A 13,938-nucleotide genomic window follows, 5' to 3' on the forward strand; every position below is an offset into this window, starting at 1 on the left:
ATCTGTCCCTGCTAGATAGATGAGCACTCCGTTATCAATATTTGTTCCCCACACATGCAGTGTAGTTTTCTCTCTCACCAACAGAAGTTGGTCCAATAAAATATATTACCTCCCCCACTTTGTCTTTCTGTTCCCCATCTAGGTACATACAGACTGGAATCATGTCACCCTTAACCTTCTCTTTGTTAAGCTAAATATATTGAGCTCTTTGAGTCTCTCACTACAAGGCAGGGTTTCTAATTCTCTAATTATTCTCGTGGCTCTTCTCTGAACCTTCTGCAATTTCTCAACATCCTTTTTGAACTGTGGGCACCAGAGCTGGACACAGGAGTCTGCCGGTGGCTGCACCAGTGCCATATTTAGCATAGAATCATAGAACTGGAAAGGACCTCGAGAGGTCTCTAGTCCAGTCCCCTGCACTCATGGCAGGACTAAGTATTATCCAGACCATCCCTGACAGGTGTGTGTCCAACCTTCTCTTAAAAATCCCCAATGATGGAGATTCCACCACCTCCCTGGGCAATTTGTTCCAGTGCTTAACCACCCTGACAGTGAGGAAGTTTTTCTTAATGTCCAACCTAAACTGCCCTTGCTGCAATTTAAGCCCATTGCTTCTTGTCTTATCCTCAGAGGTTAAGAAGAACAATTTCTCTCCCTTCTCCTTGTAACAGCCTTTTATGTGCTTGAAAACTGTTATCATGTCCCCTCTCAGTCTTCTCTTCTCCAGACTAAACAAACCCAAGTTTTTCAATCTTCCCTCATAGGTCATGTTTTCTAGACCTTTAATCATTTTTGTTGCTCTTCTCTGGACTTTCTCCAATTTGTCCACATCTTTCCTGAAATGTGGTGCCCAGAACTGGAAACAAGACTCCAGTTGAGGCCTAATCAGCCCGGAGTAGAGTGGAAGAATTACTTCTCGTGTCTTGCTCACAACACTCCTGCTAATACAGCCCAGAATGAGGTTTGCTTTTTTTGCAAAAGTGTTCCACTGTTGACTCATATTTAGCTTGTGATCCACTATGACTCCCAGATCCCTTTCCGCAATACTCCTTCCTAGGCAGTCATTTCCCATTTTGTGCGTGTGCAACTGATTGTTCCTTCCTAAGTGGTGTACTTTGCATTTGTCCTTATTGAATTTCATCCTATTTACTGCAGACCATTTCTCCAGTTTGTCCAGATCATTTTGAATTTTAATTCTATCCTCCAAAGCACTTACAACCCCTCCCAGCTGGGTATCGTCTGCAGACTTTATAAGTGTACTCTTTATGCCATTATCTAAAGCACTGATGATGATATTGAACAGAACCGGACCCAGAAATGATCCCTGCGGAACCTTTCAGCATGACTGTGAACCACTGGTAACTACTTTCTGGGAATGGTTTTCCAACCAGTTTTGCACCCACCTTACAGTAGCTCCATCTAGGCTGCATTTCCCTAGTTTGTTTATGAGAAGGTCATGCGAGACAGTATCAAAAGCTTTACGAAAGATATACCACGTCTAACGCTTCCCCACATCCACAAGACTTGTTACCCTGTCAAAGAAAGCTCTCAGGTTGGTTTGACAGGCATGATAAGACCCAACAGCATACTTGGCATTGTACATCCAGATCATTACTGGCCCCTGTCCAGGGAGCTGGCAGACCAGTGCTGAGCCAGACACTGCAGATCTGGCACAAACTGCTGGCACTGGGCTTGCTACGTACACACATGCTGATATGAACCTTGCCCTCCCTTCCCCCCCATGCCCTTCGGTTACCATCTTCACCAATGGTGTTTTGTCTAGAGGGAGAGTCCACTGGGGCAGACCCTAGTGTAAGCACAGTTCATAGAATATACAGAAGATTAGGGTTGGAAGGGACCCCTGAAGGTCATCTAGTCCAACCCCCTGCTCAAAGCAGGACCAACCCCAACTAAATCATCCCAGACAGGGCTTTGTCAAGCCTGACCTTAAAAACCTCTAAGGAAGAAGATCCACCACCTCCCTAGGTAATGCATTCCAGTGCTTCACCACCCTCCTAGTGAAATAGTGTTTCCTAATATCCAATCTAGACCTCCCGCACTGCAACTTGAGACCATTACTCCTTGCTCTGTCATCTGCTACCACTGAGAACAGCCGAGCTCCATCCTCTTTGGAACCCCCCTTCAGGTAGTTGAAGGCTGCTCTCAAATCCTCCCTCACTCTTCTCTTCTGCAGACTAAACAATCCCAGTTCCCTCAGCCTCTCCTCATAACTCATGTGCCCCAGCCCCTGATCATTTTCGTTGCCCTCAGCTGGAATCCCTCCAATTTGTCCACATCCCTTCTGCAGTGGGGTACCCAGAACTAGATGCAATACTCCAGGTGTGGCCTCACCAATCCCGAATAGAGGGGAATAATCACTTCCCTCGATCTGCTGGCAATGCCCCTACTAATGCAGCCCAATATGCCGTTGGCCTTCTTGGCAACAAGGGCACACTGCTGACTTATATGCAGCTTCTCGTCCACTGTAATCCCCAGGTCCTTTTCTGCAGAACTGCTGCTTAGCCATTCGGTCCTTAGTCTGTAGCGGTGCATGGGATTCTTCCGCCCTAAGTGCAGGACTCTGCACTTGTCCTTGATGAACCTCATCAGATTTCTTTTGGCCTAATCCTCCAAATTTGTCTAGGGCCTTCTGTATCCTATCCCTACCCTCCAGCATATCTACCTCTCCCCCAGTTTAGTGTCAACTGCAAACTTGCTGAGCGTGCAATCCATCCCATCATCCAGATCATTAATAAAGATGTTGAACAAAACCGGCCCCAGGACAGACCCTTGGGGCACTTTGCTTGATACCAGCTGCCAACTAGACCTTGAGCCGTTGATCGCTCCCCGTTGAGCCCGACAATCTAGCCAGCTTTCTGTCCACCTTATAGTCCATTCATCCAATCCATACTTTTTTAACTTGCTGGCAAGAATACTGTGGGAGGCAGTATCAAAAGCTTTGCTAAAGTCAAGATATGTCACGTCCACCGCTTTCCCCATATCCACAGAGCTGGTTATCTTGTCATACAAGGCTATCAGGTTGGTCAGGATGACCATTGCAGCATGGTTTGAACAGATGCAGCCCATCCCAGTTTCAAATCCTACCTCATGGGACTTGTAAAGTGTCCTTTAGGTGCTACATAACTAAAGCAAACGTGGCTCTGTACAGCAGGGGGCTGTGCCAACCCTAACCTCTCCCTACCCGAAGGCTCTTCAGCGTACAGGCAGATGTGAACACAACAAGTCCAAGATGGAGCACAGCCAGAGCGGGGCCTGGCCACGACAAGTGGAATGCTTCAGGGAATGGCACGTGACAGCATTTTCTATCTGAGACTGAACCAAAATGCTGTTTGAAAGGAGTTACTGAAAATACAAGCCCGGTTTCCCTAAAGGCAGATGATGAGCCGGCTTCAGGTTGACCCCTCCGGCCTGGGAAGGGTGGCTGGTAGACCAGAACAAGCCTGGGCAGGCCTCCTGGTGGGGGTGGGAAATAGTAATTTAGCGTGAGACACCAGATTCTGGGTGCGTGCAGAGAGAGGCTGAATCCTGGGTATGCTCGCTCCAGCATGCCGCTTACGTTTCAAGAGGGGCTGCAGGAAATGCAAAGCAGCAAATACAATATAGACTGAACCCGGAACACATGCCGTGGCCATCAGTGGTAGGGACACAGACATTCGCCTCCTGCTCAGAGGGCACCCCGTGCAGATGGCCCTCTATAGGCTGTATGGCATGACTTGAACAAGATTGTACATGGCCACAGAGTCACCTGCCCTGACTTCAGAGAGACACTGGTCCTGGGTCTGTAACACACGGCAACCGCCCACAAGGCTCCAGGGCACTGGCCTTGGAAGCAGGGTAGGGGGATGCAGAACTGACCTTAAGGGCTTTCCCTGGGGGGTAGCACTTTCTGAGCACTGGACAGATATTAAGAAATGAACCCTCCCCATCCCGGAGACAGGCCAGGGCATCTTTCCATTGGTTGAACAGGTCTAGACATGATAGAAAGGGGAGGGGTCTTATGCAAGGTCACACAGCGCACAGCGTCAGAGCCAGGATTGGCCCTCAGCCCCCTGGCTCTGAGCACTGGGCTCGCCCCTGCTTTGCACACTCAGACACCACAGTGGTGAGCATGGTTACAGCCTCGACAGAACAGAACAGGGGATCTCAGCCCGGCAAACGGGTACAAGGCAGCCACAGGACTCAGAAACACCTTCACTGGAGCAGACAAAAGGTCCCCTAGCTCAGCAGCCTGCCCCCAGGAGAGGCCAGGAGGGACCATTGTGATTATCCAGTCTGACCCCCTGCACAGCACAGGGCCTAGGACCAGCCTGACCCCCTGCACAGCATGGACCGTAGGGATGTCTGACCACCTGCACAGCACGGGACAGAGAACTGCCCCAAAATAATTCCTAGAGCACATCTGTTAGAAAAACATCCCATCTGGATTTAACAATTGTCAGTGATGGAGAATCCATCGCAGCTCTTGGTAAACTGTTCCAACAGTTACTTCGCCTCACTGTTAAAAATGTGTCTTATTTCCAGTCTGAATTTCCTGCCCTGGATCATGCTCTACCTCTATCTGCTAGATTGATGAGCTCTCTATTATCAATATTTGTTCCCCACGAGGTACTTATTGACTGGAATCAAGTCACCCCTTAACCTTCTCTCTGTTAAGCTAAACAGGTTGAGCTCCTGGAGTCCATCACTATAAGGCAGGTTTTCTCATCCGTTACTCATTCTCATGACTCTTTTCTGAACCTCTCCAATTTATCAACATCCTTCTTGAATGATGGACACCAGAGCTGGACATGGTATTCCAGCAGTGGTCTCACCAGTGCTGTACACAGAGGTAAAATCACCTCCCTGCTCCTACTGACTACCCCCCATTTATGCATCCAAGGATAGCATTAGCCTCTTGGCCACAGTGTCTTCCTGGGAGCTCAAGTTCAGATGATTATTCTACACAACCCCCAAATCTCTAACATTTTATCACCACTGAAAAGCAGGGTGGATTTGATTTAAATCAAAGTTATTGATATCATTATTTAAATCACTAGTCAGGAAGACTCGATTTAATCATGGATTTCTACATGAAAGTGCATTCTTGTTGGTTGTTATAACCTGAATACACGTTCCTCACCGCTCAGCAAGAGAGAGACGTAGGCTTCAGTTTTAGAAGGTACACACTATACATTTTTAAAGTGATTTATTCTGAAAACTTTTCAGATTAGTTTTACAGCTATATCAGAAAATGAATGATTGTTTGGTTATTTCATTTACCAAAGGTAACTGAAGCAGATATTTATGAAGTCATTGGGAGGTGAACTATCTCCAATTCAACAGGTTAATCATTAATATTTGGAGATTTTCTTGCCATGCTGTATTAGGAGGAGAACATCACCAGACAGACATTTAAATTGTTGTAATTAACTAAAACAACAACGTGATGTATTCTGGATTTTTTTTCTTCAACAACAAACATATAATATTTTAACAAAACAAGCATATGAATTTTTGAATTTAGTTAAACATTCAAGTTTTTTAAAATCAGGTTTGTTTTTGTTAAAATTGTTTTTAACTTAAATAGTTAAATGAAATATTTTTTTAAAAAAGCAAAAATCAATCGACTATGTCAGCCAGGTCAACATGAGAAACTTAAAATATTGGTTTCTGCAGTCGTCTTCACCTTCATTTTCCTGTTTGTTCATAATCTGGAAAAGAAAAACAAGCTTTTCTGCTTCTTCAGGTCCCAAACGATTTCTCAATTTGGAATGGTTTCAGAGTAACAGCCGCGTTAGTCTGTATTCGCAAAAAGAAAAGGAGTACTTGTGGCACCTTAGAGACTAACCAATTTATTTGAGCATAAGCTTTCGTGAGCTACAGCTCACTTCATCGGCTGCATCCGATGAAGTGAGCTGTAGCTCACGAAAGCTTATGCTCAGATAAATTGGTTAGTCTCTAAGGTGCCACAAGTACTCCTTTTCAATTTGGAATGAATTAGTCCAAAGGAAGAAAATATTCTTTCTACACTGGAAGAAGCAGCTACTGCTGTTAAAAGTGAGATTATCACTTCAACAGTCTCTGAATCCAAGTGCTTAAGTGACTTCCACCAGTTCACTGCTGTGACATTCTTTAAAACATCATCAGCAAACATCTATTTCTTGAATGGTTCACCCTGAGTTCTGAAGTTTATTATAGTTGGCATGATGGAGGGCTGATTGCTGGATGTCCATGTCCTAGCCAACTCCTCTTCTTCAGCAGTTAAACTCTGACCCAGGCACTGAGTATTGAGAATATTTGCAAGAAAATGAGCTGGAGATAGTGCTTGTCCCATTCGTTTTTTTAATGCTGGTAATTTAACTCTGTCACTGCAGATTTCTCTTTTGAAGATCTTACTCGGTTCCTTCCAAATTTCAACAGCGTCAGCAATAAAACAGCCATTTCCCTGCGTTTTGTGCAAGGCTACAGAAACAGGCTTCAGGGTGCTCAGCACGTGTTCAACGTTTCTCTGAAGCCCAATATTGAGAACTTTGGCTGTGACAGGGCCATCTATTTTTTCACGATTTTGTTCACAAACTGTCATCCGATTAGGCCAGTTCTTGATACAGTGCTCAGAACAGTCCACTGCCGAGTTCCATCGCACGTCTTGTGGGAGCGTTGGCTTGGTTCCTCCCACTTTTTTCAGAGCAGCATCTGCAAAGTGATTGTTATGGGATTATTTTGCAATTTCAACAACATCAGCCTTTATTTCTGGAGCACTGAAGTCTTTGGCTAGGAGGTGCGTCAAACGAGCACTGCAACCGTATGTTATTAGCTTGGGACGCTCTTCACTCTCTTCTAAATAATTTCTTCTCATCTTGGATACATTTGCAGCATTGTCTGTGATCAAGCTGTGTACTAGACATCTGAATTTTTTTCACAGTTTGTTATAGCTTTTACTGCTACTTCTTGTAAGTATTCTGCTGTGTGTGTATTTCCTGACGTATCAATTGTTTCTGTAAGGAAGACACTCCCTTCTTCTGTGGTCACACAAGCACATACAACAGGATCGTTGTGGACATTGCTCCAGATTCAGGTTAACAATTTTACCCTCTAGACGTTTTGCACACTGCTCAATTTCTCTTCCATACACTTTATCCAGCAATTTGCCTGCGACATCTGCTCTGTTGGGTGGATTGTATCCTGGTCTTAATGACTGAACCATGTTAATGAAGTGTGGGTTCTCAATCATATGGAAAGGAAAGTTTGTTGGATAAACTAACTGGGCAATTTTTTCATCAACTACCTCTTTTTGTAATTTGCTGGTTCTTAGCACAAACTTATCTATGGCTGTTTCTGGATGATGGTGATTTTTTTTCCTTTTTGCTGCGGGTGATAGACTGTGGCTATGTGACATATACGATGTGACTGAAACACTCTCATTGGCAGATAACTCTGAAACTATAGAAAATGATAGTGATCTCGAAGGTGGATAGTCTTCAGAATCCTGTATGTTGAGGATGGATTCTCCTAAACAAAATAAGTCAATGCAGTTATTTAATTATTATTACCATACTGCTCATTTCTTATTACTCATTGCATTCGCTGACACTCAGCAGTGCTTTAAAGGTGAAATTGTAAAAGGAAGTTCTGCCGATTTCAGGTATTTATTTTTTATCACAACTGCATCTGAAATGACAGGACCATAGAGTAACAACTATATGTTTTGCTCAAACATGAGAATTCGAGAATAGTCCAGAAGGAAGACGGGCAGTCCTTAAGAAAGAAGTATGAAATAAAAAAGTTTACCAACCTGAAGATCCTGCATGTTCAGATCTTTTCATCATCTTCAACGCAGCTTCCTCCTGAGAAGGAACACTTCTCATGTTGTTGTTTCATTCGGGAAACGAGGCCTTGCATTCTCATACTATAGAATTAGAATTTATAATCCCTAGTCCATGATGAGAGATCTTTGAGCTATAATGTATCTTAATTACAACTAACTTTAGACAGGTTTTTTCCTCAAAAAGCCTCTTATCAAAAAAATCTGATTTAAGTCAAAAAAATAATTTCACCTGCTGTCACTCAGACCTTCTTGTCACCTGTTTGAAATGGGCCACCCTCATACCACAACAAACGTGATTTTTCCTCCCTTGGTATCCTACTGTTAATTGAATTGTCTCATTAGACTGACCCCCCTGGTAAAGCAACTCCCATCTTTTCATGTGCTGTGTATTTATACCTGGTAGTGTATTTTCCACTCCATGCATCTGATGAAGTGGGTTCTAGCCCACGAAAGCTTATGCCCAAATAAATGTGTTGGTCTCTAAGGTGCCACAAGGACTCCTCGTTGTTTTTGCTGATACAGACTAACACAGCTACTGCTCTGAAACCTGTCCCTCCAGGTGTCCTTCCCCAGGATCCCAGCATTTCTTGTGAGCCTAAGACTTGTCAGCCTGTTGCGAGAAGCAGGGGTTGAGGAGCCAGGGGCCAGAAGCAAGGTTTGTGGGAGAGTTGAGTGGGGTTATATGGATAAGGGGCCCCTCCTGGGGAGAGAGAGACCCCCCCCACCCCACTAGCATTGAATGGCAGCAATACCATCGCTGGATAGGGCGCGCCCAAGGATAATCAGTGTTTAGTACGCTGGCCCTATGCCATACGCTCCCAGCGTAAGGCATGACAGGCCTAAGTGCCCTGAACCAAAGCACAATGTAACCCAGGTGAGGCTATACAGCCCTGGCCCCCTGCAGTGGCTACACCAGGCTGGGAGGTTTAGGAGCCGCTCAGCCAGAAGTCCGGCACTCGTTCCCCCACAGGTGATCCCACCTGGCACGACAAAAGCGGGACAGAGCATCACACGCACGGTGTCAGCTGCAGGGGGACCAGAAATTCAAGCCCTCAGTGGGAGTGACCTGGCGCTCTGGTCTACACAGGTGAGCCCGGAGCCCTGGGGGGACCGACTCCTACGCCCCTCGTGGCCAGCGATCCCGCGCTGTTAGGAGGATTACAACTCTGCTAGCATCGCGCGTGACACATTGGATCACTCTACGCCCTTGGTCACTGTATCAAGATGAGGCCAAGGCTCTCACCAGGGCTTGTCCCGTGGTAACACTGTGTCCATAAGGCCTCGAGTAGCAGGGAGTTACCCAGACCCTGTTGCTGAGGAAGGCGCCTACAGCTAGGACCCACGTCAAGCATGCGTTGATTTGAAGGGCAGAACAGACTGAGAGGAGCATCCTGCCTGCACCACACAGCCACGATTTCATGCAGCGAGTGAGTCCTGCACCCAGCCCAGCCCTGGGGCTGAGATAGAGCGTGTCTTTGAGAAAGGCTCCAGCATGGCCCACGCTCCGGCCAGGCTACAATGCATTCCTAGATCGGTGTAACCACGTCATGCAGGGGTGCAACCCCCCCCGAGCAGCTCCATTATACCGATCTAACCCCCAGCATCCACAGCGCTATGGTGACGAGAGAGCTTCTCCCATCAATGTAGCTACCAATGCTCGTGGAGGTGTATTCGCTACACCAACAGGAGACGCCCTCCCGTTGTCTCCACTACCGTGCTACATGGGGAAACAAGCCCGAAGTTGTTCCACTAGCCGGTTACCCTGCCTGTTAAACATTTTTGGCTTATTACTGTGAATTCATCTACCTTCAGCTTCCAGCCATGGGATCTCATTCTGCCTTTGCCTGTTAGATTAAAGAGCCCTCTGCTGTCATAGAATCATAGAAGAGACCTCAGGAGGTCATCTAGTCCAATCCCCTGCTGAAAGCAGGACCAATCCCCAACTCAATCATCCCAGCCAGGGCTTTGTCAAGCCTGACCTTAAAAACCTCTAAGGAAGGGGATTCCACCACCTCCCTAGGCAACGCATTCCAGTGCTTCACCACCCTCCTAGTGAAATAGTGTTTCCTAATATCCAACCTAGACCTCCCCCACTGCAACTTGAGACCATTGCTCCTTGTTCTATCATCTGCCACGACTGAGAACAGCCAAGCTCCATCCTCTTTGGAACCCCCCTTCAGGTAGTTGAAGGCTGCTATCAAATACCCCCTCACTCTTCTCTTCTGCAGACTAAATAACCTCAGTTCCCCCAGCCTCCCCTCATAAGTCATGTGCCCCAGCCCCCTAATAATTTTAGTTGCCCTCCGCTGGACTCTCTCCAATTTGTCCACATCCCTTCTGTAGTGTGGGGCTCAAAACTGGACGCAATACTCCAGATGTGGCCTCACCAGTGCCGAATAGAGGGAACAAACACTTCCCTCAATATGCTTTCAATCCTCCTACTAATGCAGCCCAATATGCCGTTAGCCTTCTTGGCAACGAGGGCACACTGCTGACTCATATCCAGCTTCTCAGCCACTGTAACCCCTAGGTCCTTCAATGCAGAACTGCTGCCAAGCCATTCAGTCCCTAGTCTGCAGCGGTGCATGGGATTCTTCCGTCCTAAGTGCAGGACTCTGCACTTGTCCTTGAACCTCATCAGATTTCTTTTGGCCCAATCCTCCAATTTGTCCAGGTCACTCTGGACCCTATCCCTACCCTCCAACGTATCTACCTCTCCTCCCAGCTTAGTGTCATCTGCAAACTTGCTGAGGGTGCAATTAATACTCAAAGTCCTTCTCCCATGTAAGTATTCATAGACCGTGATCACCTCCCCTCTTAACTTCCCCTTTATTAAACTAAACAGGTGGAGCTTTCTTAGTGTCTCAAAGTCAGGCAGGTTTTCCAAACCTCAAACCATTCACATATAGCGCTTTTCTGAACCCCTTCCATTTCCTCAACATCCTCTTTGAAGTGTGGAAATCAGACCAGTACTCTCACCATTGCTATGTACAGGTGTAATAGCATCTCTCTACTCCCACTCTCCTGTTTATACAGCCAAGGATCTTGTTTGCTCTTAGTCATTCCACCACCCTCCCAGCTCAGGCTCAGGTAGTTATCCCCCAGGAGTAACCGCTTTCCAAAACAGCCCCCCCAAGTGTGACCTACAATCTTGGTTGCTAGATTTATGGCCATGCATTTTGTTGTATTAAAACACATGTTGTTCAAATGAGCCCATATAACCATGCAAATCCTGATCAGTCTGTACAACTGAACTGCCACCAATTTGTGGGTCATCGGCAAACTTTATTGTGATAGACTGCCAATACCCTGTAATGCCCGGAAAAAACCTGTTCAAATTAACAAAACTTTATTGAATTAAATTAAACCTGACAGAATTAGGGTTAATGCCTTTGGAGGTCATTGCATTAAAAACGCTACTGCAGCCATGTTGTTGGGACACTGTATATTCCTGCTCTAGTAGAAGGGGGGAGGCTAGTGCACTTCCTCAGTTATCAGCCGTTGAAGCCACAGCCCCCCCTTCCCCCTCCCACCCCAGGGATATGCAAATACTCCTTCAAACTGGCTTCTCCAGAGATCAACAGACAAATAAAAGTTTTGGATAAATAGCTGAGTTTAAACTGCCTCCGGGCCTTCTTCCTAATCCAGCAAACAGGCTGGAACCACAGGGCCCCTAGGCCATGGAGGGTCCTGATCCTTAGGGTAGGACTGGAAGGACTGGGCCTACAACGGCCCCATGAGACTGGGTGCTGCTTCTGAGCTGAAGCTGTGATGCCCCTGGTAGGCAGTAGCCGCAAGGGATCCGGGGGGGGGGGGGGGGGGTCAAAGGACTCTCACGCCAGAATCCATGAACTCTGGTAAACTCATTAGCACCTGTGTAGGCTCTGTCATGGTTTTTATTACATTTTCTCTGTAATGCTTTTCACCTTAACAATAAAGCAAGTGCGGTCTCACAACTTATCTCTGCAACGACCACTCTGTTACCAGTCTCTGAGGGGAAAGCAAGCAGACTCTCTCTGCTGGGAGATGCAAAGTGACGGCAGGGACCTAGGCAGCCTGGGAATACCCCAGTCAGAAGAGAGAGGTGTGGGTCTCCACCCAGAAAGGCTGAGCCCGGAGGGGAAATACAGGTGCAGTGGCCCAAGGAACACAGAAGCCCAGCTCTGCTGCAGACCAATGTTGTGACCGTGCCTCAGTTCCCCAGCGGTGCAACGGGGACAACAGCAGGGCCCCATCTCACAGGGCAGAGGCGAGGAAAAGGCAAATGATTAGGCTCAGAGGTGACAATGACAAGGGCCACACAGGAAAGCAAGCGAGAGAGACAGAGACACACACACAGGCGTGCGCACAACTGGGAAGTAGCAATGGGGACCCTGGTCGGTCACAGTATCGCTGTCAACATTCCAACAGCCACTCTTAACCCTGGAGCGACTAGTGATACAGAAACGGTGCAGCTTAACAGACATCGTCCAACCCATTCACAGCACAGAACTGCACACATTTCGGATCTCAGGCTGTTCTGGTCATTAAGAAAGCATTTAACGAGTGTCAGACCCTAGACAAATTTTAATCACATGGCACTTTATAAGATCAGTCATCCCTAACCTTACGTTAGATTGTATCACCACAAACTGCCAAAGAAAAACCAAGCCATTCATAAACGACAGTAAACACTTGACATTGATACTCCAGGACAGTGGTCCTCAACCAGGTTACGTGTACTGCTGGGGCTACTCAGAGGTCTTCTAGAGGATACATCAACTCATCTAAACATTCGTCTAGTTTTACAACAGGCTAGATAAAAAACAATAGCGAAGTCAGGACAAACTAAAATTTCATACAGACACTGAGTTGTTTGTACTGCTCCATAGACCATACACTGAAATGTGAATACAATATTTATATTCCAATCAATTTATAATTACATGGTAAAAAATAAAACATAAGCAATTTATCAGTAATAGTGTGCTTTGACACTTCTGTATTTTTATGTCTTATTTTGTAAGCAAGTCGTTTTTAAATGAGGTGAAACCTGGCGGTACACAAAACAAATCAGACTCCTGAAAGGGGCACAGTCGTCTGGAAAGGTTGCAAACCACTGCTCTAGGAGCTTTCTAGAGACCTTTTTTCACCCCTGTAAAATGGAAATACTGGTGCAACCTTAAGTAAAGTGGCGCTGTGACCCCACGGAGAACACAGCATATCCTGCAGGTGTGTTTTCCTCCCTCTCTGTGCTAATGATCAAGACAAGGAAAAACCAACCCCAAGAAGAGCTTTCTACAGCCGAGGAAAGGAGAAGTGCAGAAGACCTTGAAGTTCACCGCGGATCCTGCCGTGTCAATCTACCCACCAGACTGGGAAATGCACCCAGAGGACAGGACGCCAGAGCTTCCGCCCGCCTGCACCCCCTCCCCCCGTACCTGTCCGTCCGTCTGTCTGTCTGCCAGGGTGATAATGAGGAGGGATGCACGTGGGGGGAACCGGCCAATCTGGCAGGACTGACAGGCCTGTCTGCTCGGGGGGCGCGGGGAGAAGAGCTGAGGGAGCCATGCCAGGCTCTCAGACAAGCAGGGCAAGGCAAAGCGCCCAAGGATACTGACTAGGCAGGTGGCCTGTGGGTTCCCTGGGGGAGAGAAAGGGGCCAGTGATCGCGGAGCGCTGTGCAGGGGCACTGAAGTGCACAATGGCCACAGAAGGGCAGAGCCACCTACCGCATGCCCAGGCCCAGATGTTTCACCACTTCGGAGGCGGAGACGTTCGAGGCCTGGTAGGGTTTCCTCTTCTCCTCGAACTCATGGGCCAGGCAGATCCGCCAGCCGGACGGCGGCACCTGGTGCCCACGGGCAGTGCCCTCAAACCGCTCCATCAGCTTGGCACCGTCTGCCATTGCCGTCGTGTCTGCCCTAGCAGCTTCCTCCCCCCCCCCCCCCGCCCAGCTCAGGGTGCAGCCCCCGCCCCCCCGTGCCCTGCCCCACGCCCAGCTCAGGGTGCAGCCCCCCCCCCCGCCCAGCTCAGGGTGCAGCCCCCCTCCCCCGCGCCCAGCTCAGGGTGAGCTGCTCGGTGCGGTCAGCTCCCGGGCAGGTGCAGCCGGCTCCCGGCCGCCCTGGGGCAGA

At 47.6% G+C, this 13,938-nt stretch overlaps 1 protein-coding gene across 1 annotated transcript in view; it reads right to left on the reverse strand.

Moving 5' to 3' along the window:
* GBA2 (glucosylceramidase beta 2) overlaps positions 1–13,747 on the reverse strand; it is a 69,266-nt gene extending 55,519 nt beyond the window's left edge. Inside the window, exon 1 of the mRNA XM_077816570.1 lies at positions 13,537–13,747. Coding sequence (XP_077672696.1) covers positions 13,537–13,712 — 176 coding nt within the window. The 5' untranslated portion in view covers positions 13,713–13,747. The remainder of the gene's footprint in view (positions 1–13,536) is intronic.
* Positions 13,748–13,938: the final 191 nt, after the last annotated feature.

This window comes from Eretmochelys imbricata, chromosome 5 (genome assembly GCF_965152235.1).
Source record: "Eretmochelys imbricata isolate rEreImb1 chromosome 5, rEreImb1.hap1, whole genome shotgun sequence".
NCBI lineage: Eukaryota > Metazoa > Chordata > Testudines > Cheloniidae > Eretmochelys > Eretmochelys imbricata.